The following is a 26,211-nucleotide window of genomic DNA, read 5'->3' as shown; positions in this document are numbered from 1 at the left end:
CAGCTCAAAACAAATGTTTTCAAGCTCCTTTATTCTCCCTTTTGTGAAGAGAGGGTGAAATCCAAGGCCAACTGCTAACGCAGAGGCAGATTCCAGGCTTCAGCACTTGAAGGACTGCTGTCAGCTGTCCTTGCAGGCTAAGAATATTTTTGAATGCTTTGAAATAGGCCCAGTTAACCCCTTTTGAATGTTATGCAGTCCTAAAGCACGTAACTAGTTAAAAGAAATTCCTCCCCCTGTATACACAGCTCTTTAATTCCTCTTCCCCAACACCTTGGTAGAAACTGCAGGGAAAAGCAAGGCAAGATGCTTGTCCCATCAGGCTGAGCTCGTTTCCCATGAGCACATCCCAGGGTCATATTTCTCAGTCCTCTCACCCCAAACATGTTTGGGTTTCACTCGTGGCTGCAGGGATGGGTGTGTGTGTGCATGGATGTGTCTGTGTGCGGCTCTGGTCTGCAGCTGCTGCTGGGCAGGCTCTGTCCTTCCTGCAGCCTGCTCTGCTTCGCTCACCCACCACAGCTCCCACATCCCTCAGTGCACAACTACTCAGAAAAGAGAATACTGAGCCTGGTTTGCTCACCAGAGAAACTGCCTTGCTTTTTCTTTGCTCCCCTGGCTTTTCTCTGTTCCAGCCAGTCATTGCTTGGATTTGGGCAGGCCCTGCATCTGAATCCCTGCAAAATGGAGCCCTTCTGCCTTGTTGCTGGCAGGGAGTGACCTGTGGGTGTTTGTGCCTCGTCCTGAGGATCCCCCACAGGATGCTGGCAATGGGTGGTGAAGATTGCCAAGCCCATAGAGAGCTGAGGCCCCCTGAATCCCAGTTCTGGGCTCTGCCCTGCCTGGATGGACAGGTTTGCTCTGCTACGCCCGTGCCTCCTCATCCGCGCCCGGGGTTTGGTGTGTTTGTTTAGGGAAGCTGCCAGCCCCATGCCAAGATGTGAAATGATCTCTGTTTCAGCCAGGATCTCTCTATCCAGCATGTGGGAAAACGGGGGAGAGGAGAAGTAATGAGCTGGGAAGAGTTTTGCTTAAACAATCTCAGATATACACAGAAGAAAAATAGATGTGAAATGGTGAGGGAATTGGGAATTACTCTCCAAAACAGGGTTTCTCTAAGCAAAGCTCCACATTTCCAAAGCCTCTTATGTTCCTGAAAACTTGTGTTGTGTAAACCCCACCAGTACAAAGAGTCTTGAGCAACACCAAGCTTGGATGAGCAATCCCTGAGCAGTGGAGAGGTTGTTGCATGCTTTGGAACTGAAGTGTAACACATTATTGGGGATATAGGTCAAGACACAGAAAATATGGCAAGGCCTTCAAATCAAAATGAAAATCATTCTGCCTTTCATTTTAGAAACTCCTTTTTAAAATGCTGGGAGGGAGACCTCCCAAAGGCATCTGTCCACCATACAGAGCCAGAGTCTGAGTTTCCTCAGGGGCACTGACTGACTTATTGGCTCTGACTGGCTTGCTGATTTCCTGTTTTTTGGAGCAGATGCTCAGCGTGATGGGGCTTGCAGTGAGTGTTCATTGTTCCTCTGTGGAGTGAGGTGATAATATTTTTATTAATGCGTAAGGTTCTAATAATTTTCCTTGCTCTGGGAGCTGGCTCAGCTGAGCTGGGGGCACTGCAGCAGCAACAGGCGGCTCCCCCAGGGCCATGTCTGCAATTATGGAGGACACAATTATCATCCCATTTAATTGGCAGTGTTTTGAGGACAGGGAGATTTGGTGACCTGGATGAGGTCTGTGAGAGAGCAGGTTTTTGGGCAGGTGATGTCAGGGCACAGCCCCCTGCTGCCTGGCTTTTCCCATCCCTTCCCTCCCTGGTGTGGCTGATCAAGCTCCCCACAGAGCTCCCCCCAACCACAGCCCAGGGGTCTGGCTCAGCCCATGTCCTCCACCCTACATCCTCCAGTTCTGCTCTGCCAGAATCTCCCAGGCGTCCACATACAAAGTCCCTTTGAGCTACCAATGCTGCACAGTTGCTCCACCTTATAAAGTGAAATAATTAACACTGCAGCCATCTAAGGTTTTATGGCATCACTGAAAACAGTCTGTTTTTTATAGGGAGCTGAAGGGCAAACAGTCCCTGACCTGGAGAGCACATGTTAAAAGCTGGTACCTCCCTGGCTGCAGATTTTTCTGTGATGTTTCTATTACACCTTAACTGCTAATTAGCCAGAGACAGTCAGTAATGCAGATAACTCAGGGCTGTGCAGCAGTAATCCCTGTCCTTTGGCCGGAAGGCTGCCTGCCGTGAGCAGATGTTGTTCCCTGTAATATTTCGGGGTCAGCCATTGTGTGGGTCAAGATCTACGTGACCCCAATCTCCTGCAAGACCCCAGGTTTCTACCTTACCAAAAGGCTGTATTTAATCGCTTTAAAGCCAATTCCTCATGGGTTAGTAAAGAGGTGAGGCACCATGTTAATCCTGGGCACATGTCCTTGCAGTGCTGGGTTGTGCTCTGCTGTCACCGTGGGCAGTGGGTGTGAGTGGCAGAGGTGGCTGTGACCCTGCCTGTGCTCTCTGTTGGGGTTTGAGTTAGGTGGAAGTGTCTTTGCTGTCCTCTGGTTTGTGCTTGTGTAATTGCCACAAATGCTGATGGGATTTAAGCACATGCAGTGGCAAAGGGCAGTGTCTCCTGCTGGTGGAGGGCAGATCTCCTTCCCTTGCATGTTTCTATTTGAAAATCCCCATTCTGCCATCAGCTGAAGGCTCAACAGACTCCAGCCTGCTACAGCTTCTTAGAGACTGTATCCTCCTGCACTACATGGCCATTAGATGGAGAAGCAAAAAGGAAACAGTATTTCTCAGCCTGTTTTCTAAGAGAGAGCTCGTATTTGCTGATTCTCTTTTATATTATCTTTTATATTGTGCTTCCTTTCTCTGCTTTTGGGGGTTTTGGATTGTTGGGTTTTTTTTAAATGGCAGCAACAAGAACAAAAAACTGGATCCTGTGGCAGTGTTTGCCTTGTAGCTCCCTGCATTAAGCAGCTGAGACGATGCTAAGACAGAATTTGTCCAGGAAGGTTTGCTCATGATGAGAAACCTGATCCTACCAGAGGTTAATCACTTCCCAAAAGATACTTGGACTATGAGCCCTGCTCCCCGTGTTTGTGTTTCCCTCTAGAAAGGTTTTGCAGTCGCTGCATGTGTCTGGCAGTGGAATTAGAAATCAAGAGCTGATCTCTGCTGATTCCAAGCAGTTATTTCCACAAAACTACAGCTGCTCAAGTAGCCCACTTAAGAAAGTACCTGCAGGCTAAATGTTGTTCTCTGGGAAGAGTCCCTTTGTGTGCTGCTTGCAGAGAGCAGGAGCCTTTTGGAGGGAAGTCACGTTGAATGGTGACACTGCTGTCTGCAAAAGGAGAAACAGATTTTAAGGGTTCCTTGAGAAAATTAGTTTGGGTGAGGGGAACATCTGTCACAGGCATAAATCCTGTTTAAAAATATGTTAAACTGGTGCTGTTACAGGGTGGAATGTGATTTCATTTGTATGGCACACACTGCTCCTGTCATCTGTATTGTGTGGTGCCCAAAGGCCCCAGATTTTTCCAGAACTAGACAACTACTGTGGTATAACCAGAAAGCAGAGAAAACAGGGCTGATCCCTGCATGTCTGAGCTGCAGGGAGACCTGACAGCATCATCTGTCTCCAGTCCCTTTTCTTCCTCTGCCTGTGGAGGAGCTAAAAGCTGCAGGGCAGCTGAGGGTAAGAACAAGCCCTGACTAAGGGCCAGGATTGTATTTTCTGGAGGAACATTAATTAACCCAGCCTCTCCTGCACTGGGGGCTTGGGAGCAGCTCCTGAATGCCCTCAGGGATGGCAGTGAGGGGTCTGGATGCTGGTCTCCCTTCCCATGTGCTCCTCCCTCCCTTGGGCTGGAGAGGGTGGCTGCCCCAAGTGCTCCAGCTGAATTATGCATTTCAGAAAGTGACACATGGGCTGTTCCTGAGTTTATCTATGAAAAAGGAGGCTCACAGCTCTCCACCATGTTCTTATCACTCTCTTTCTCCCAGGCACAGCCAGCACTAAACGGCTTCCAAGTTGGAAGATGAGATCCCTGGGGGGGAATTCTTGCAGTTTTGAAGCACAGGTATAACATTTCCTAATCCAAGGCAGATAATTTCAAAACTGATGTGAAGATAAAGGTTTTCCACCCCGAAGGCCCAAAGCCAAACCACTGTAAAACTGTCAGGAACATTTCTTCTCCCCCTCACTTGCCTTTTGCCACTCAGCAGCGGGAGGTTTGGTGTGCCTGCTGCAGGGACCAACCTCTTGCATGTCTTCACCCCTTCAGTGTCACACATGGACAGTGCAGAGCAGGTGGGGTCATGCAAACCAGAGGGAAAACCGAGATGGACTTCTGGAAGATGTTATTGGGGGAAGTATCATCCCCAACATGGCTCATTGGCCATCAGCTGGGGAGGATGCAAGAGATGGGAGTGCTGATAAAGAAGCTGTAGGGGGGCTTCTAGGTTAAAATCCAACTTGTTTCCAAGCAGCGCCCACATAGGGACTTCTTCCACCAAGCTGGAAAGGACTGATTGGGTGGGAAATACCCAGTGGCATCCATGGGTCACAAATTGGGACGCACCATGGGAGGCTGGTGGGACTGTGACCCACTTGGTGGGGGCTCTGCCTTCTCCCAGGTTGTTTATTTTCCATGATTTCCAGTTACATACAGGTTCTGCTTTATTTCTGAATGCCCCGAGGTTGTTCAGAAGTGAGACGGGGCTGAGCTATAAACAAAGCTCTGTGCAGGCTGTTTCTTCTTAATTTCTTTTTAGTTCTACCAGCTGACCTTGAAATAAACCCTGTTTGATGGGTGGTGAGGATGCCTGATGCTGTGTGAGATAGAGGGCTCTGGCACAGGGGGCTGGACACAAGAGATGCTGTGCTGTACCTTCCTGTGCATCTATAGCTGCATTTAAACACTGGCTGTTGGGGCTGGGTGCTGGGTTTTGCTGCTGGCAGGCACCTCTGTGGGGCTCTGTGGTGAGAGCTGTGATGCACAGTTGTGTGTGTCTGCTGTGATAAATGTTAAGGCAAGAAGCAAGCGTCTATTTATTTGCAATATCCTGTGTCAGGATATTTTGCATTCCCTGGCTGGTGCTCTCCTGCAGTGGGATGCTGGCTCACCCTGTGTTAGCACAGCTTCACGGGGAGTTTGATTTAATGGGGGCTGGTTTCCCCTCACTGGGGGGCTCCATTCCCAGCCTCACACCCAGCCCACGCGCTCTCTGCGGCCTCTCTGCTGTCATTTGCCGAGTGCTTTAATAATTCATAATGCAACTTGCAGCCCCCGTTTAGCAAGCACACAGTGGGATTGAGGCACCTCCGAGTGCTTTGTTGTGGCAAGGCTGTAGAGGTGATGCTCACCAGGGGTATCTTAGTGCTGTCGCTTTGCTTATTCAGGTGTTATTTCCCTTGGCAGTGTTTATGGGATAAACATGGCTCTCAGGAGGGGTGGGGATGGACTTCATAGGGGATGGTACAGGGTGTTCTTAGCGAACCTGCATGTTAACCAGAAACCTGCTTGGTTTTCTTGGCGCTCAGCTAGCTCCAGTTCTGTATCGAGCACCCGCAGCCAAGCTGCAGCTTTCCCTTGTGCTCATTGGAAAAATGTGTGTTTCCATGGCTTCGGGGTGAAATATTGAGCCTGGCAGCCCCATGCAGTGGAGAACAGCAGCAGAAAAACCTGCTATGTCTGCGTGTGCTGTGGTGCTGGCACCAGCCTGGCTCCGGGACGGCTGCTGGCCAAAGCACCGTGCTGCAGGCAGCAGTGACAGCTCTTCCAGTGCATGAACCTCTGGGGCAGCCAACAGTGGGTGTGCTCAGTGTCTCAGAACATCGTGCAGAAGTAAATTTTAGAGGGGTCTGCGTGTTATACCTGGGTTTGCACTCTTGGAATGGTCTTGGTGATGTGGTAACAACCATCCCATGCCACAGGTCGGAGCAGGACTCCTTCTCCCTTGGATGGCCTTGGGAAACAGATTCTCACATTTCTTCATTAGGAGACAGTCAGGGCTGCATGGTGGGGTCTCCCCTCGTGTGCTCTTCCAGACTGCAGCTCTCTTGGGTTATTAGCTGTGTTCCCAGATGAAACACTTCATTAAGCAGGAGCTGCAACAGCTGTACATAAATACTGGTAACTCAAGAAGACAGGGCCTCGTGGATGGGTGTAGCTCTGGAATGGCAAATGACCTCAGGAGACAAGGATTGGTGCCACCTTCACCCCTTCCAGGGCAGCATGGGACCAGGAACCTGGAGACACCCTGTGTATGCCTGGGCACCCACTGCCTTTGGGTGCCACAGAAACGCTCCAGTGCCAGAGCCTGCCCAGTCACCTTCTGCTGTGATTACACAGGAAGAGTTTTCTTCAATCTGAAACTTTTGTTGCAGGACTCAGCAGACCTGGAGAATAATGTGTTCCCTCCTCTTTGCAAGCATTTTTTTCTGCCTTTGAAAGTTGTTACTATATCCCCTTCAGCTTTCTCTCCTCTAGACTAAACAAGCTCTGCTCTTTCAAACTTTATTCCCAGGTTATGTTTTCTAGATGAAATTTTTTTTAGACAAATGGTTATTGCTATCCCCTGATCTCACTGTGGTCAGACTGGAGCACTTCTGGCTTGTTCCCACTATCCTGAGGTCTTGTGGCTCCACAGAGAGCCATAGAGAGGGACATGTGGAGAGCTTAGACAGACTAATCTGGGCCTAGCCCTGCTCATGATGCCTTGGCATAAATGTAAAATTCAGCCTGGAGACACCTTTGTGTTTGATTGTAGATTGCATCCTCAGCCTGGAACCTACTGTGGGGCACTGTAAGAGCCACACAGAGCTCTCAGTGCCTCCAGCTGGAAAAGCACAGCTTTGCTCCTGAGTGAGTAAATCCTGAGTGAATAAATCCTTTGCTGTCACCATGAGCAGATAAAATAAAGTTTCTCTCTCCCAGCCACGTGGCTTGCTGGGTCACTTCCAAGTGTGGCTCCCAAAAGAAAGGCTTGTGCGTATGCAGCCTGCCCAGTCTACCTGGGAAGACTCAGTTTGTTCTCACCATGGAGCCTTTTCCACTCTGTCATGTGGAAAGATGAAGCCATGGATGTTGAATTGGCTTTGCATCAGAGCCTCCCGAGCAAGGGCCCCATCACACCCCAAGTTCTGTGCGCTGGCAGTGGTGATGGACATGTTCAGTGCTGGATTCCTCTTATAATCAGCATTTTCCCAGAAAATCAAGATCTCAGAATGTTTGTGCTTAATTATAATCAAGCTGTCTGAATGGAGATTCTGCCCTTCAGCCAGAAACATCCCCATGACTGATTAAACCTTGCACTTTGAGCATGAGCCATTCACACAGTCACAGGACTCTTGTCTGAACTCACTGCCCTGTGCTGCCTTATAAGGGGAGGAGACTAAAGCACTCATGGTTGTCTGCTGGAGGTGTGTGAGGGGCTGGAGACCCCTGTCCTACATAAACTAAACTAGTGAAGCTCTGGCTCTGCCCTTCTGAGCTGGAGCACCTCACTTATCACAGCTTGCTTTACTGTACACAAAAAGAAACAGGTTTCCCTCCTGGTTGTCCTGCTTGATCTTGGCCACATCATTCCTGCCTGTGATGTGAAGAATGCAGATATGTCTTGTTTAATTTAAAAATAGTGTTTCACTCTTGCCATGTCTCCAGAGCCTGTGCCCAGACACTCATTTTATTCTTGCTGGATGCAGGATCACAGGAGGGAGATGGCTGTGAGGGGCAGCTGAGGGTACCATCTGATATGGCTGGTGCTGGGAGCAAAGCACCGGCTCATGCCACACCCCTGTGAATGAGGCAAGGTCAGCCTCTTTTTAATGATGCTGCCAAAATCAATGTGTGGGTGCCATAGAAGCATCCTGTGGTGTTTGAGCTGTATTTCTGCACAGCACTGCTGTTGCTTGTTCATATTGCAGAGCTGCACCAGCTCCCTTAATGAAGTGCTGCATAAATGTCACCGAGGGCTCATTTTCCCTGGTGTCAGCTATTGTCTGACAGATGTGATTAAGGCCACATTGGGCTGTCAACAGCCATGATTCTCATTGTGATCAGCTCTGCCAGCACTCCCGCTGTTGCTCTGGCTTTTCAGGAAGTCTTTGAGCATGTTACCAAGTTGCTTTTCCCTCCCCAGGGGCTGCTGGGCTCCTCTGCGGTGGCACAGGAGGGACATGGGGAGCAGTGCCTGATGGGGCAAATGCCTTCACTGGGTTCACAGGCAGAATATCGCAGCTCCAGCAAGGAGGAGAAATGTGATGGGAGTGTGGAGTGTGGGTGAACAGGTCTTCAAAGGGGACAGGAAGCCCATCCATGGCTTTTTCCAAAGGGCGGTGGGCAGGGCTGGGCTTGCTCACTCAAAGTCAGTGTGACTCAGGGAGGAAAAAAAGAAAGCATGAAGTTGACTTGAAAAGCGTGTCCTTTTAAAAAAATACATGTCTTTTCCTTCTTTTTAACCCAGCCTCTCCCTCTTCCTGAGACATTCAGGGATCACCTTCACTTTACCTTCCTCAGTAATCATAAACTCCAAAAACATTAACATTAACAGCAGAAAAGCAAAAAAGCTGGGACTCTTGGGTAAAACCAAACCATGTGAGGCCCAGTAGTGGCTAAAGCTCTACCTGATGCTCTCTCTGAGAGCAGGGTATGGAAAACTTTGCCCAGCTTTGCAGGATCTCTTGATCTTTTCAAGGCTGAGCCCAAGGAAACCCTGAAGCAGCTCATGAATGGGGTTAGTGACAACAACCCTTGTTCTTGCTCAGGTTTAGCAGCAGCAGCTAATGCCAAAGGGCCGAGCTCTTGATGAAATGCAAGCAGCTTTTGTTAAGGGAAAAAGGGGCTTTATTCTTGAATTGTGGGCTGGGTTGTTATTTTTTATAATTAATTTACAAAGTCATAAATTGTTATGATTGCATAAAGGCTGTGTGTCTTGTTGGAAATTCTGCTGACATTGCACAGTTCTCTGCGTTGGGTCTGCACCGGGATGTTGTCAGAGAGGGATGGAGGAGAAGGGTGCCAAAGCAAACATTCTGCATTTGATTTGGGGTGGAATGGATTCCTTTGAAATAACTTGCGAAACATCTTATCCTGAGCTTGCAGTGCAGCCACTGACTGCTGCCAGTTGTCAAGCCAACGGGGAGATAGTCAGAAAACAGTTAGGAAACACCCATAAAACAAGCCAAGGACTAGAGCACCGTGGGGTGCGTTGGGTTTCTTGTTGACAGGCAGGTGCTGAGCAGACACCCCACCGTCTTCCCTGCTGCCAGGTGAAGGCTTCCTGGGCTGAAGAAAAGCGCCTTGCAGGAGCTCAGGGCTCATTGGCACCTTAGAGAGATCTAATGGGTCACCTTCCCAAGTAGGGCAGCTCATCAAGGTGGAGCTCACGTTTCTGGCTCCTTCTCCCTGGATATCTGCAGGGATAGTCTGACCCTCCCACTGTCCTGCTGCTCCCAGGGAGCTCCAGCAGATGCTCTGGTGCTCGGGCATTTCCTTCTTTCCTGGGAAACCCAACTGTAACTTTGGTCTCTCCATGGGTGTCATTCAGGGGATCTGTGAGGTGCAGCATAGTGACACCCCTGAATTAAATCAGTGGTCCCATTTTCATCTGCCACTGATGTTGTTTAGTCTTCCAAAATGTGTTGTCATTGCAGAAGGTGTGAGTGCTGGATCATGGCACCCTAGTTAGCTGGGCGTGCAGGAGGCCTCAGGTTACCTCTGACGCATGATTTCTCCCTGGCATCGTTGGTTATTCCTATCAAATCGCAGACAGTGTAGACATATGGGAAAGGAAGTCGTGAAAAGCAGCTTGGAGTCCAACTCAAAACACCTTAAATTGGTGTGATTTCCCCAAAGGAGGACCTGCCTGCTCTTTAAAAAAAATTTAAACTCCTCCTGTTAAAAAGGGCTCTTCAGGACAGGATTGATACCACCAAGCTCCTTTTTGAAGCAAAAGTCTTGGGCCAAAACCAGCCTCCATCCTGTATCTCCACTGACAGAAAATTCTCTTTCTTCTATTTTTTTTCCCTTTGCCCTTTTCCTGCAAAGGCCTCTCAGCAGATGGTGGAGCCAAGCGCCAGGAGCACCTCTCCAGATTCTCTATGCCTGACCTGAGCAAAGACTCGGGCATGAATGTCTCAGAGAAGATGAGCAACATGGGCACCCTGAACTCCTCCATGCAGTTCCGCAGCGCCGAGTCGGTGCGCAGCCTGCTGTCGGTGCAGCAGTACCAGGACATGGAGCCCACCCTGCACGACCTCGCCAGCCCCCTCGGCTACCAAGAGCGGCCGTCGCACGGGCGGATGCACCAGAGCTTCGACTACGGCAGCGGGGTGCCCGGGGGCAAGCTGGGGGCGCAGGAGATCCCGAGGCACGCGCCCATGAGCGAGCGCACGCGGCGGAGAACCGTGCTGCGGGACGACGAGCGGCACTACCGCCCGCACCGGCCCCGGCGCTCCCGGCGCTCCCGCTCGGACAACGCCCTGCACCTGGCCAGCGAGCAGTGCTACCGCCTGAAGGAGAGACCCTCGCTCCGAGCCAGGGACGACTACGACCCCTTCGTGCACCAGAGGAGCTGCAGGGAGACGATGGAGCAGGGTCCCTACAGGGATGTCTACGGCCACTGTCCCCGGACGGTGTCGGATCTTGCCTTGCAGAACCACTTGGGCGAGAGATGGGGGCCCTACTTTGCCGAGTACGACTGGTGCTCCACCTGCTCCTCCTCTTCGGAGTCCGACAACGAGGGCTATTTCCTCGGGGAGCCGATTCCGCAGCCTGCCCGCCTCCGGTACGTGACCAGCGAGGAGCTGCTGCACAAGTACGGCTCGTACAGCATGCCCAAGTCTTCCACGGTGGGGGCCAGGGGACAGTTGCACAGCCGGAAAAGACAGAAGAGCAAGAACTGTATCATATCCTAATGGCATCCTTGCCAGGCACCTTGGGAGAATGTAAATTAACTCACGATCTTGCACTGTTTTAGATCATGTAAGTGCTTTTATTGTAACAAAAAAAAAAGGCCCGAAGAGTAGGGATTTGTAAGAAGGTTGTAGACCGGCTTCTATAAATAGTCATAATCCTGGGCACAGTGAATATATTTTGCACATCTTACTTTGGAGATAAAAATTTTGAGAGTTCACTTTAGTCTGTAATATTTACCCAGTAGTTTCTCTTCCTTCTCCCAAATACTGCCACCCCCTTGAGCTCTGTTTGTCCGTACGTTTTGGTTGCCACTGTTGACTCTCAGCATCAGTTTGCTGGTAGCTTTTGCTTTCCACCACATTTTTGTTTTCCATTAGCCATGTTGGTAGGTGATTTGTCTCTTGGACAGTGTGGGAGCCTAAGTTATTTCCATGATTGTTGTAAATGCGATGTAAATGAGAGTTTGGAGAAAATATTTTTGTATTTTGTAATATCAGAGGAATTTCTATATCTTAGGAGTCACTGGGAAAATGCATGCACGTTCAGATTTGTTTTCAGTCACAGCTAACCAAACAGTACTTTGGACCTCCCTTTCCATTTCATCATCAAACTCCTTACGTTTTATCAGTGAGAGTCTGAGTTTTCATTGGTTCTGAGGGGTTTTTTTTTTGTTTTAACCCTTTTTTTCTGTTCATTTGTTTTGATCCTGATCAATAAACAGAATGTTTTTTGATCCATTAAATCTTGACAAGCCTCAGTGGCATTTTTAAGCCTGTGATTTGCAGGTACACTCCATCAGTCAGATACAGTAACCCCTGACAGCTGCAAAAGGGACCTTTTTTTTTAGTTATTATTAAATAGGAAAGACCAGAACTACCAAATGTCTGCAACATTGTAAATTACCAAAGCTGGAGAAGGAATTTCACACCTCTGTAGAGAACGCTGAAGTTACTAAACATTGAACTATTATTTGGAGTAAATAAAGTGTAAATGGTGCAATTGTGTGATGTCAGCATGACGTTGTTTTGAATATAGACTTGTCTTATGGTGCTCTAGTCTCCTGGGTTATGTTAACTGCTGTTCATTACCAAGTGGAAGTCTCAGTATTGCCTCCTGCCTAAGACATATGAGAACACCTGCAAACTGCTCCCCATGGGCCCCTCCTGCCTGGCAAGATGCCCTCACCCCTCTGGGGCTGTTTGTGGCCAGGGCTTGTCCCCCAGGGGGCTCAGCCCCAGGGCCAGGACAGCCCCTCGCCGTGGCAGAGGGCCCCTACATAGGGCTCAGCTGTGTTGTATTCTGGTGGATGTGAGTTTGTTCTCTGTGTGCTTTAATCCATTGGGGTTCTGCCATCCCAGCGTGTCCCAGCTGCAAGCCAAGGCCAGGTTGTCCCAGTGCTTCCCAGAAAGGAGCAAGTTTGGGCTCTTGGCACCCAATGCACCTGTGGGGGGTTAAGATAAGGCTGGGCTTTGAGCCTCAGGAGGGCTGAGAGCTTAAGCAGGTGCATTGCCCTCGCCCCATGTGCTGCTGGCACCTTAGGGTGTCCCTGCACCTTGAGGCCAGCCCTTCTCTGCACACTGGGAATGTGGATCCCGCTGCAGGGATGGCACTGGGCACACACAGGGACACCCCCATGCCTACTCAAAGCAGCAGATGCAGAAAAATCTGGAAGATGGATGTCTCCATACCACAGACTATTGCTAGGAATTTTTTTGTTGTTTGTAAAGGACAATGTGATAATTATTATTCCTTTAAAAAGAAAAAAAAAAAAAAGAAATGATACTTAAATATATTTAAAAAAATGTTTTTCCAGTTGGAATAAATGGAAATATTCATCCAAAGGGAAGAGTCTTGTGTATGTTTTTTGCTCTTAAGGAGCGTTAGTTAATCATGAGTAGAAAACTTGATTTTTGCTGAGCTGGTCTTGCAATAGGAGCACAAGAAAAAGCTCAGCTCCATCATTGACATGGCTTTGGTGGGCAGGGAAAGCTGGTGGAGGAGCATCTCCTGCACACCACACACTTTCCCCAGGGTTGGTGACCTGGCATGGTAACATCTGGACCCATGATTTGTTGTTAAAAAAGCCCCATCATAGATTCATTAAGGTTGGGAAAAAAACTCTAAAATCATTGAGCAAGAACAACCCAACACCACCATGTTCACCACTAAAGGATATTCCCAAGAGCCTTATCCACACAGCTATTGAACATTTCCAGGTTGTCCTGAAATCTTCACCTGGTAAAAGCCAGCACAGCTCAGCTGCAATCCCTGCTGGGTGTCTGGCATACTGTGGGAGACTATCAACCTGAAATATATAAATAACAGCCTTTTCTTAGAACTTCACAGATTTTTCCATGTTTCCCAAAACAAACCTGCTAAGCTGGATAGGAGTATTGCTTACAGCGACAAATATGACACTGTAACTGCAGGTTATTGTATAATTGGAATTTAATATATGCAGTTTAATTCATTGTCAGTGATTAAAAGGACAACAAATGTCTGTCAGCTTCAGTACAGCTGAGCTGCTCTTGTGCAGCAGGAGCTTGGATTGATCAGCAAATGGTAAAAAACTAATCCCCAGCCTTTCCCCTTTCCCTGCTTGCTGCCTCTCCCCAGGGGTAACAGAACAAGCTCAGAGACTCCTTGCAGCAGAATTGCAGCACTCTGCACATGCAATTTTTGTGTTAAAATCCCAGGCACTGTTCCTTTGTTCACACAATGGTTCTGCTGCTGGAAGCAACTCTTCAAAATTTGGTTCTCACTGCAGAGCATGTCTGCATCCCTGCAATGCACCCCAGTTTTAATGCAGCACTGGAATTGGAACAGATGGGCAACAAACGGAGGAGAAAAGAGTCTCTCAGGTGATGCTCCCCTCTGATGGACCCTTCACCAGAATGGTGTCAGATCACATTTTCTAGGAAAGTCAGAGTTGGTACAAATTTCAGCAATAAATGCAAATGCAGTTTCTAAACCCTTTTGATTTTTCATATGGGCTCCAAAAGTCCAATACACTTTGAGGCACATGATTGAAAAAGAAAAAAGTTGGGGTTTTTTTCTGCTTAGCCCAGTTGGAGTATGATTAACCATTTCTGACAAACCCACTGAGCTTGAGGGATGGAGCTACAAGTCTGTAAAATCTTGCTCCATTGCCATCTGGCCCTGCTGATTCCCCTCTCTGTGCCTGCTGCACGCGGGAGCGGGGCACACGGGCTGACGTTTGCTTTTGCGTCTCCACAACTGAGTGAAGGTGACACCACCTAAAGCTCGGGGTGAGTGTCAATGGCTCCCAGATTCCCTGGGGTCACCTGTAGTTTCCCTGGTTTGGCCAAGCAGGAAGGTTTTTACTGGGCTCCTCCAGACAGCTGTGCTGCCACAGCCAGCCTGGCACACTGTCACTGTTGCTTACCAAAATAATTAAATCTGGTCGGGTCTGTTGCTACCACAATTTTCTTCTGTAAAATATCTCTTTTTTTACCCCTTTTTTTTCTCCAAAAAATCCTTGGCAAAACCCACCCAGTGTTACCATGGGATGGGCTGGTGTTAACCTCCATTGCAAAGCCAAGGTTTGCATCACACACTTGGCCATGACTCGTGTGGGTGGGAGCACAGCATCCTTCACATCCATGTTCCCCAGCAGATGTGGGGGCTCCCTGAGGTTCCTGAAACACCCCAGAATGACAACATGTTGCCCCAAAAGCCACTAGAGCTGTGCAGGGAAGCTTCCAGCACACTAAGGCTTGTTTTTCAGGAAGTCAAAAGCCACACAGCCTTGAACCTGGCAGATACACCATAATGAGATGAGCAAAGCCTCTGCAGAAAGATCAGGAAAGTTAGAAATACTCAGCAGCACCTTGTCTGGAAATTATCATCCACAGATAATCCCTCGTTTGCTAAAGGCCCAAGTGGCTCTGGCATAGCCCAAAACACTCAGTGGCTTTGAAAACCCAGTTACTTAAGGGAGGGACAGCATCACTGAGTGGGGGGTTAATAAATTACATCAGTTTAACAAAGACTGAGTGCTCCTGAGAAACAGGCACACATTTACCTTCACAATTTAATACCCCAAAAATCCATGCCTATGCAGTATGGGGCTGGAAGCACCCACCTGGCACTGCTGCTGTGCCCCCTCCCCACCTCTCAGCTAGTCTGGGCTCCTCGACTTTGAACTGCCCTGTTACCTGACAAACTTTGCTCTTTCAGACTTAAAAAAGCTCAAAATCTCTTGCATTTACATACAACTATGCTATTCTTGAAATCTAGGCTGTCCTCATTCTCCTGAAGATTATTTGCCACCTATTAGATGACTATCCTCCATGTCCAGAAAAAGCTCATTAACTAAGAGCAGTTCCAGAGGATTATCTTTTTTTTTTTTTTTCATGCAATACACTTTCAACCTAGATCCTTAAAACTATTCAGGAATTCAGATCTGGTTTGAGTACAAAGGGGAGTCACTGGAGAGCTGGGGAAGGGAAGGGAAGGGAAGGGAAGGGAAGGGAAGGGAAGGGAAGGGAAGGGAAGGGAAGGGAAGGGAAGGGAAGGGAAGGGAAGGGAAGGGAAGGGAAGGGAAGGGAAGGGAAGGGAAGGGAAGGGAAGGGAAGGGAAGGGAAGGGAAGGGAAGGGAAGGGAAGGGAAGGGAAGGGAAGGGAAGGGAAGGGAAGGGAAGGGAAGGGAAGGGAAGGGATACACTATTATATTCATTTTTAATGCCAAGAATACTTCTCTGAATCTCTGAGGGGGGCAAAAATTTTAAAGTTAAAATTATTTTGCTGCCTCTGCCTGTCAACAATGGACTCCAGTGTTGTGCTATGTGTTCCCCCAGTGTTAAAGCATCAGTTTCATCTGTGGCCAGGCTTCATCCTCAGCTGGGAGGAGCAGAGGAAGCCAGGTCACAGGCTTTAACCACCTATGGCACATTGGTCCTTAGGTCAGTGACCAAAGGCAGCTCCAGCTTTCTCCTTCTTCACTTCTTATTAAGCACTCAGCAAATTACCAGTTTCCCTGTTCTAGGCAAACCCAGTCAGTTGCTAAAGCATTCTCAGGAGAATTTTCCCCTTGTAAAAGCAAATGTTTATATCTGCTGTGCTCTTAGAGGCTCTGGATATGATCAACTCTTAAGGCAAGATTTAGCTGAAAGAGATGATTTATTAAAATGGATAAACAAAGCCCTGTGAAGCAAGTTGATTCAGTCTAAATAAAGCATTAAACTCTGAAGAGCACACATCAGATCACAGTATATATCTATATGGATATGTATGTATATATATATCCCATGTAATTCCTGCAGTCAAAAGCGCAGCCCTCTGGCCTGGGATCCCATATGAACACCCAGGAGAAAGCCAGCCCTGAGCCAGGCTGGCTGTGCATTAGACCATGAATATATCAGCACATGCCCTGCTCTTTAACAAAGCCAGTCACACAATCCGCTCCCACCCCAAACACAGGGATCCCTTCAGCTGCGTGTGCTCCGTGCCTCAGTTTCCCCATCTCCAAACCTCCATCACAATGACGCTTTTAACAACAAGGGACTTAAAAATCTGGGGTGAAGGAGGCTGGCAAAAGAGTTCTGATTTAAACCAGTGGCTCAGGGTTTGAGCCAGCTTTGTTGGCCCTGTATGCCAGCAATTTCTGTCAGAGTTGTTTCCTCCGTTAGATCCTTGCTGCCATAAAGCTTTAGCTCCATACAACTTGGTTTTTTTCTTATTTTCTGTAAGTTGGGCCATAATTGTCAATTATTGGCTCATGAGAATGCTTTCATGGCTGATGCTGGAGCAGACTCAAGCAGATTTTATTTTGGTACTTGGATTAATTAGCTTTATTGGAAGAGGGAGGCAGGGCAGGGATTCATTCTTGCTGCTCATCACATATTCATTATTTACATTTTTCAGTATCCGAAGCAGCTCAGCACAGAAAACAAGTAAATGAAGACTGAAACGTACACAAAACATCTGGAGCTGCTGCAATTCCATAATTATCACTCCTCTTTCACGATGCACAGAATGCCTGTTGCAAAGGCCATTCATACATTGGCCCAATGGAGGTTTTTCCTGTCAGATTCTTCCAATGAGCTCCCCCATCCTCCTGCCCCATCTGCCTGGCTTAGGTCTGACCTTGGCTCCCCACCAAAAGCCAAAGCAGCAGAATTGCTCGTTGCTGGGAGCAGCAGCCTCTGGAGCTCCTGGCCCAGGACAGTAAACACAGCTGGGCACATTAGGGCTGCTGAATAATTTATGTGATGACTCTTCAAAATAGTAAATCCTGCTCCCTCAACCCGCCCCATCCTTCATCATGTGCCTGCTGAGCAGTTTGTGAATATTTAAGAAGCTTTGCTAAATTCATAGACTCTTGTAGTAAACAGTTTTAAAATGTTGAGTGAAGCACTTGCATCTCACACTGCTGCTCACTGTTCATGTGGCCACAGGTGAGGAAAGGGGAGCCAGGGAGAGTCACTGCAAAATCCTTGTGGCTGAGCTGAAAATTTTCAGGATTTTGCTCCAACAGATGCGATGCTGCCATGTGTCCCCCTTTGCAGCTCTACACTCCTCTGCTCACCCACCACAGAGGAGTTATATTAAAACTTCATCCTTGGGTAACACATGGGTGAAATGGCAATTCTTTTATATGCCAGGAAGGCCAGGCCTCGGCATAGCAGTGTTTGAGTGTGGGGAACCTCAATGAGACCTTCCAAAAGTGCTGGCATGGCCCCAAGCTGCAGTGGAGATGGCTCAGCTGGCAGCACTGGTGGGGTCTGGCAGCCTGAAGGGAAAGGAAAAGGAAAGGGAAATGGAAAGGGAAAAGGGAAAAGGGAAAGGGGAAAGGGGAAAGGGGAAAAGGGAAAAGGGAAAGACAAAGGGAAATGCAAAAGGAAAAATGGAAAAATAAATGGAAAAGGGAAAAGCAGAAAGGCAAAGAAGAGGAACTGAAAGTCACCCCAGGACAGAAGGGGAGAGGCTTTCTCCTTGCTGGGCACACAGCAAGGCAGTGAGCAGTTCCCTGGGCAGGAGCACTAGAGCAGCCTCCACTCCCAACACTTCCAGCAGTTCATTTTGGAATTCCCAGTGCTGGGAATAAATGTGCCTGGCTTCACCACCTGGCCCAGTTGTGACAATAGAGGGTTTTGCTCAGAGGAAGTAAATCCTTGCATATTTATAAACATAATTGTTTACAGCAAAAGATACCAAGAGGAGAAGTCGATTTGGGATGCAGAAAGAACTGGAGCAAACAAGCCTGGCTCCCCACTGGGCTTCACTGCAGCCCCAGAGGTCCCTGCCTTTAATGCTCTTGGATTGCTAACAGCTGGGAGAGGGTGGGGAGAGCCTGTCTAGGGGGAAAAAGGCAAAAATCTCCCAGTTTCACTTTCATAATTTGGAGTTTCAAACCAATGTTTATGACAATGTCATTATTGCTGAGCATCCGCTGGGCTCAGGGAATAAAATTCCTTTTATTCATCTCCAATGTCAGGATTTGCAAGTGCAAGAGATTTTCAAGAGCTTGTCTCAGTCCCTGTTTGTATGCAAATCATTGTAACATTTCTTAGACTAAAAGACCTAATTTTTGTTATCATCAGTCAAAGCATCTGTCAGCCTTGTCAGAAAAGAAAGAGTTTGATTATTTCAGGTCAAAACAACCCAAAATTATTGTTAGAATATCGAGATGGTTTAAAGACATGAAGATTACAATGAAAATTGCTCAAACCTCATTTTTATTTTCAATGAAATTTAAATTTTGCTTTTATTTCTACATGTAATGCAATTTTTTTCTACAGGTGACAGTTTTAAAATCAGAGCTCAATGCAACATTTCCAGTCTTCATAATCAGGCAGGGAGCATTAGATTCAATTCAGGAAGTATTAGATTCAATTATATGTACAGGAGAAAACTGGGATGAGGAATGAAACAAGCTAAAGAATGGGGAAAAATAATAGAAAATTGAGTAGAAGCTTTTGCCAAGGCTTGAAGGCAGCAAGTGAGGCTCTGAGATCAAACACTTCCAGAGATGCTGTAAGCACCAAGTGCTTGGGAATAGGGTCGTTTCCAGAAGGTAAATCCTCTGTCCAGAGAGGAAAATGTGCCATTGTCCCTGCACATGTGGACCCCAGAAGTTTGAGGTTTTGTTCGTTATAAAAACAAAAAAGGGCTGGTGCCTACAGGAGCACTTTCCCCTTGGTGTGACCTGGGCCTCTCTTTTGGTAAGATAATCAGAGCATCCTCCATGTGACATGGGGTGGCTGGAAATGGAAAAGAAGTGACAGTCTGTCTAAGAGCAGGATTTCTGCTTTCTCATGAAAATGATTTTTTAACAACTTGCTAGATGGAGAGCTCACAGAGATTTCCTCTGGGTCTCTGTGAGGGGCTGCCACTGCTCTCAGCAGAGAAGGTTCCATCTCCCAATAAACTCCCACTCACCCACTCGTCACTGAGGAAGTTGCTAAAGCCTGAAAGACTTTAGTGCAGCCACCAACAAAAAACACACCTGCAGCTCCACACCTGAGGACTGGGAGGACTGGGATGTGCTGGTACAGCTTTGGATCTCCTCCAGCACAACCAGCAGGTTCCCTGCCAGTTGGCATCAAAGTGAATTTCAAATCCCCAGGTTTGCTGGGAACAAAGAAACTGGTTTGAGGGTCTGTCCTGGGGCCAGTGTTTCTCCAAGCAAGTGGGAGGAGGCTGCCCAAGGTCCTGGAACAGCAGTGTGAGCACCCCAGTGTGGCCCTGGCTTGTTCCCATCTGGATTCTCTCCCCACAGAACCAGCAACAAGCTCTGCTGCAGAAACAGGGAACCTCCTGGGTACCCTGAGCTGCTGCTCTGGGCAGCTTTAGGATCTGGGAGGAGCTCTGTGAGGAGCTCTGGAGGAGCCACATCTGGTACAGCAAATTTCTCCCTCCTGGTGCCTGCAGCTTTACACCTTCAACTGACCACTGCTCACTGTGACCACCAGAGCCTCTGCCCAGCACTGAGCTTCCACCACCAGCACAGAAAACAGATGGATTTTCATTTACAGAGGCACAAGGCTCTCTCTCTTTCCTGCACATGCACACAGACATCACAGCCTGCACCATTTATATGAGGAACTGTGAAGAAATAACATGTTATAGTAACAGCATGGATATATCCCTCAAGCTCTGAATGATAAGGCAGTAATCACTTCACCAGTGTGAAGAAAGATTTCCCAGTACTCCTTCCTAAAGATAAGCACGTGCTGGGACCAGTGTGATACCCTCTCCCCACCAGCATGCACGGTTATCCAGAGAAGTGATGTTCCCAAAAGCCATTACATTAACCTCTAGGCACAACAGCCAGCTCCAAATCAGCGCCTGATGTGCTTCCATCTAACAGCCCTGATAAACACCTTGACTGTATTTTCATACTGCATTATTTATTCATAGCACCTTGGGAAATGAGGAGCCTCAGGAGCAGTGGGAGGATACTACATGCCAAAAGGTAATATTTCCCTCTCACTGATGCGTTACCATCACTTTCCCAGCACAGGACTGTGCAAATGGATTGCCCACCAGCATCTTCCCAGGCCTCTGCCCACCTGCAGAGCACATGCTTCTTATTCTTCTCACATCACAACACAAGGCAGAGTGGGCATTTTCTCAACTCAGCCTTAACCAGATTGCTAATTTCCTCCCTCAGACTGTGCCTCTGTGTTTTAGAAGCCTGAGTTTCTGAGGTTTGTGGCTGGCTGACCCATCTATCCTGCCAAATGCCACTTACAGCAGCAAGTTTAAACCTTAGGATGGGTAAGCACTTGAGCACAAATGTGAACGGTCACTCCTGGGCGTGCAAACATGACTCTGCAAACACAGAATCTTAGAATGGTCTGGGCTGTAAAGGATCTCAAAGATCATCCAGTTCCACTTCCCCTGCCACAGAACACCTCCCACCAGAGATCCACACGGCCCTTCCCACCCACACACAGCAAGGATGAACTGACTGCTGCAGTCATGCCATAATATTTTGGTGCCAAAAATTTGGGATGCCTGAAACCCCCAAAATTTAAGATAAAAACCCCAAAAATTTGGGCCTAGAATCCCAAAAAATTTGGGATGAGAACACTAAAAATTTAGGCCTGGAACCCCAAAATATTTGGGATTAGAAGGGTTAGGGTAGGAACCTCAAAAATTTGGGCCTGGAACCTCAAAAATTTGGGATGCCTGGAACCCCCAGAATTTAAGATAAAAACCCCCAAAATTTTGGCCCGGAACCCCCCCCAAAACTACAGAGGCTAGCCAAACCCCGGAACCCGAGTCTAGAACCCGAACCTAGAACCTCGAAACCCGAGTCTAGAACCCCAAGTTCCGAGTCTAGAACCCCAGAACCCGAGTCTAGAACCCCGAGTTCCGAGTCTAGAACCCGAGTCTAGAACCCCAGAACCCCAGTCTAGAACCCCGAGTTCCGAGTCTAGAACCCGAACCTAGAACCCCAGAACCCGAGTCTAGAACCCCAAGTTCCGAGTCTAGAACCCCAAGTTCCGAGTCTAGAACCCGAATCTAGAACCCCAGAACCCGAATCTAGAACCCCGGAACCCGAGTCTAGAACCCCGAGTTCCGAGTCTAGAACCCGAACCTAGAACCCCGGAACCCGAGTCTAGAACCCCAAGTTCCGAGTCTAGAACCCGAATCTAGAACCCCAGAACCCGAGTCTAGAACCCCAAGTTCCGAGTCTAGAACCCCAAGTTCCGAGTCTAGAACCCGAACCTAGAACCCCGGAACCCGAGTCTAGAACCCCAAGTTCCGAGTCTAGAACCCGAGTCTAGAACCCCAAGTTCCGAGTCTAGAACCCCAAGTTCCGAGTCTAGAACCCGAACCTAGAACCCCAGAACCCGAGTCTAGAACCCCAAGTTCCGAGTCTAGAACCCGAACCTAGAACCCCAGAACCCGAGTCTAGAACCCCAAGTTCCGAGTCTAGAACCCGAACCTAGAACCCCGGAACCCGAGTCTAGAACCCCAAGTTCCGAGTCTAGAACCCGAATCTAGAACCCCAGAACCCGAGTCTAGAACCCCAAGTTCCGAGTCTAGAACCCCAAGTTCCGAGTCTAGAACCCGAGTCTAGAACCCCAAGTTCCGAGTCTAGAACCCGAACCTAGAACCCCAGAACCCGAGTCTAGAACCCCAAGTTCCGAGTCTAGAACCCGAACCTAGAACCCCGGAACCCGAGTCTAGAACCCCAAGTTCCGAGTCTAGAACCCGAATCTAGAACCCCAGAACCCGAGTCTAGAACCCCGGAACCCGAGTCTAGAACCCCAAGTTCCGAGTCTAGAACCCCAAGTTCCGAGTCTAGAACCCGAATCTAGAACCCCGGAACCCGAGTCTAGAACCCCGAGTTCCGAGTCTAGAACCCGAACCTAGAACCCCGGAACCCGAGTCTAGAACCCCAAGTTCCGAGTCTAGAACCCCAAGTTCCGAGTCTAGAACCCGAGTCTAGAACCCCGGAACCCGAGTCTAGAACCCCGAGTTCCGAGTCTAGAACCCGAACCTAGAACCCCGGAACCCGAGTCTAGAACCCCAGAACCCGAGTCTAGAACCCGAACCTAGAACCCCAGAACCCGAGTCTAGAACCCCGAGTTCCGAGTCTAGAACCCGAACCTAGAACCCCGGAACCCGAGTCTAGAACCCCAAGTTCCGAGTCTAGAACCCGAATCTAGAACCCCAGAACCCGAGTCTAGAACCCCAAGTTCCGAGTCTAGAACCCGAACCTAGAACCCCGGAACCCGAGTCTAGAACCCCAAGTTCCGAGTCTAGAACCCGAATCTAGAACCCCAGAACCCGAGTCTAGAACCCCAAGTTCCGAGTCTAGAACCCGAATCTAGAACCCCAGAACCCGAGTCTAGAACCCCAGAACCCGAGTCTAGAACCCGAACCTAGAACCCCGGAACCCGAGTCTAGAACCCCAAGTTCCGAGTCTAGAACCCGAGTCTAGAACCCCGGAACCCGAGTCTAGAACCCCAAGTTCCGAGTCTAGAACCCGAATCTAGAACCCCAGAACCCGAGTCTAGAACCCCAAGTTCCGAGTCTAGAACCCGAATCTAGAACCCCAGAACCCGAGTCTAGAACCCCAAGTTCCGAGTCTAGAACCCGAACCTAGAACCCCGGAACCCGAGTCTAGAACCCCAAGTTCCGAGTCTAGAACCCGAGTCTAGAACCCCAAGTTCCGAGTCTAGAACCCCAGAACCCGAGTCTAGAACCCCGAGTTCCGAGTCTAGAACCCCAAGTTCCGAGTCTAGAACCCGAATCTAGAACCCCAGAACCCGAACCTAGAACCCCAAGTTCCGAGTCTAGAACCCGAGTCTAGAACCCCAAGTTCCGAGTCTAGAACCCGAGTCTAGAACCCCGAATTCCGAGTCTAGAACCCGAACCTAGAACCCCAGAACCCGAGTCTAGAACCCCAAGTTCTGAGTCTAGAGCCCCGAAACTCCCGAGTCCAGAACCCCAAAATCTGAGAATGGAACCTCAAAAATTCTGAGTCTGGAACCTCAAAATTCTGCATCTGGAAGCCCAGAACTCCGAGTCTAGAACCAAAAAACCTGAGTATGTAACCTTGAAAATTCTGCGTCTAAAAGCCCAAAAATTTGGGATGCGGAGGGTTAGGGTAGGAACCCAAAACTTTGGGCTGGGAACCGCAAAAATTTGGGATGAGGAGGGTTAGGGTAGGAACCCCAAAAATTTGAGCCTGGAACCCAAAAAGTTTGGGATAAGAACCCCGAAAATTTGGGATGAGAAGGGTTAGGGTAGAGAACCTTAAAAATTTGGGCCTGGAACCCCAAAAATTGGGCTGGGAACCCCAAATATTTGGCATGAGACTCGTTAAGGTAGAGAACCCCAACAATTTGGGCCTGGAACCCCAAAAAATTGGGCCTGGAACCACAAAAATTGAAGATAAAAACCCCAAAAATTTGGGCCTTCTAAAATTTTGCCCTTCTAAATTAAGCACATGAAGTGAGTAGATGGTAAAAAATACAACTGGATGTGTAGCAGTGGTGATTACAAATTCCAATTTTAAATGGTAAGAAAAAAGCCCAATGGCTTTCCTTGACTTCCCTCACATTTCCAAGGTCAGTCCTGAATACCAGCAGGGAAATGCATCTGGTATTTCACCTGCTGGTATGAGCACCTCTCCAACTGTTTTTGGACAACTGAAATATTTAATGCCAAGGCCATTTGGTCCTTGTCTCCAACTTTGAGCTAAAAATATACTGATTTCTAAAAAGCTAAGGTGAAAAAAGAAAAGAACATTTAAAGTTCTTTGGGAAAAAAAAAAAAAAGAGACACAAATTCCTGTGAGATTTTTACCTATTTCATGCCATAGCTTCAATCCCATAATTAGGTCTCCTGTCACTTCACTTACTGCTCTGTCCCATTTATCTGAAGCTTTTTGACCCTGTTTTCATATCTTGTAATATTTTTTTCCATTACCATTCTCAAAAGAAGACCAAAAAAAAAAGGATTCTTGACCTTCACTCTGATGATTGAAATATGTAAGAACCATTTTAACTTTTGAAGGAGGTGATTATAGTGTCAGGTTAGGCTATCTATAAAGTAGGAGATAGATAGATATAGATATATATATGTATATATATATATTTATAGATACATAGATATATAGATATATAGATATATAGATACATAGATATATAGATACATAGATATATAGATATATAGATATATAGATATATAGATATACATACACACAGACTAGATAGATAGATAGATAGATAGATAGATAGATAGATAGATAGATAAAAAGATAAAAAGATAAAAAGATAAAAAGTGGGGGATATATACATTAAGTAATGACATCCACAGAGCAGATACATCCCAGTCAGTGCCTCAGTGGTCTGATGGGCTCTCCTGAAACTGGACCCTGAAAGGAGAGGGCAGCCCTGGATGCAAGAAGTCTGATTCTTTGGGCAAACCACAAATGCAGGCAGTGGCTGCAGTGAAAAGCTGGACTTGCTCATCTTGAAATTAAATCCCAGTCAAAATTTATTAACAGTGAAGGACCTTCCTGCCTGTGAAATGGTACACACTTCCAGGCAAATCCAGGCAGTGAAAACATGTTCCCAAATGCCAGATGTCAGAATAGATGAGCCTGATGTCAACTGCATCACCCTTTTATCTGTTTATTAAGTGAAGACAGAATATATGTTGCATAAAAGCGAGCCAAGCCACCTGCTCCCAAAGAGCCACCTTCCCTCTGCCACAGACAAATGTGTTCACAGCTAATTTATTCTCAGACTGTACTTCAAGTCACACTGTGCTTGCCAGATTTTGAAAGACCAGATTTCTCACTGCTACAACACAAGCCCAGTAGAAGTTTCCTCCTCCTCCTCTGTGTATAAACACCCAGTGACAGCCACAGCTCCCTTGGACCAACTCCTGGCCAGGTCAGTGAGACCAACCAGAGAGAACCTGCAAAGGGCTGGACCCAGGATATCTGGGACAGAGATCTGGTGTAGCAAACCCCTCCTGTGGCCAATCTCCTTTTGCAAATGTAGATCTCAGACTTGTCTGTATTGCTCCCAACAGCTTCACCATTCTGGTGATGGGTCCTGCTCCAGCCACCAGCACCTGGCTTTGATCCCTCTCTGCAGCACAACTGCCCAGGCTGAGGCTGCTGTTCCTCCCACCCCAGTGTCAGGCTGTGTGGCCATGTCCCCCAGGAGGGATGAGCCAGCAGCAGCAGCAGGAGCACTTCACCTGGCTTACAATCAGTCTTGGCATCTCCATGGCAACTCCAGCAGATGCTGTATCCCTTATGGCTCCCAAGGAACTGCCACACTCTCACAAGCAGCAGTTGCAATCAACTTCTGTCTTGGTCATCTCCAAGGGAGCGAGAGGATAATGCAGAAGAAATTAATAAGAGGCATTGAAACCACTTTAATAAGAGGCATTGAAACCACTTTGAACAGGGTAATTGCCTCAACAATTCCTCTGGATTACAATTAGTCTGCTCCTTAAAACGCACAGTATTTCTTGTATCTCTCAGCTTTTGTTCTGCTGCTGCTGCTCACTGCTGCCCTGTGCATATCCATGGAGGAGGCTGAAGGGGACTGTCTCAGTTTTGAGACAAATTTCTGGAGAAAATACCCTGGAACGAGCATTTAGTCTAAGGAGAAAGGGCTTCAATAACTCCCTTTTCTTGTGCCAATGAGAGAAATGGCTAACAGTGGGTGAAAGTGAAAAAAACCCCAACTGTTTATTAACAACAAAAAATTGACTAAATGCTAGCTATTGAGATTTACTGAACCTTACCTGCCTGTGCAGA

The 26,211-nt window shown here is 47.9% G+C and overlaps 1 protein-coding gene across 3 annotated transcripts in view; it reads left to right on the top strand.

Annotated features, from left to right (window-relative positions):
* The window catches only part of PRICKLE2 (prickle planar cell polarity protein 2), a 102,248-nt gene extending 91,108 nt beyond the window's left edge, over positions 1-11,140 (top strand). For all 3 annotated transcript variants that reach the window (XM_058845330.1, XM_058845332.1, XM_058845331.1), the window contains one exon: positions 10,075-11,140. In XM_058845330.1, the coding sequence (XP_058701313.1) occupies positions 10,075-10,943 (869 nt within the window). In that variant the 3' untranslated portion in view covers positions 10,944-11,140. The remainder of the gene's footprint in view (positions 1-10,074) is intronic.
* Positions 11,141-26,211: the final 15,071 nt, after the last annotated feature.

The sequence above is a fragment of the Poecile atricapillus genome, chromosome 9, assembly GCF_030490865.1.
Source record: "Poecile atricapillus isolate bPoeAtr1 chromosome 9, bPoeAtr1.hap1, whole genome shotgun sequence".
Lineage (NCBI taxonomy): Eukaryota > Metazoa > Chordata > Aves > Passeriformes > Paridae > Poecile > Poecile atricapillus.
This window is presented reverse-complemented; position numbering and strand designations above follow the sequence as displayed.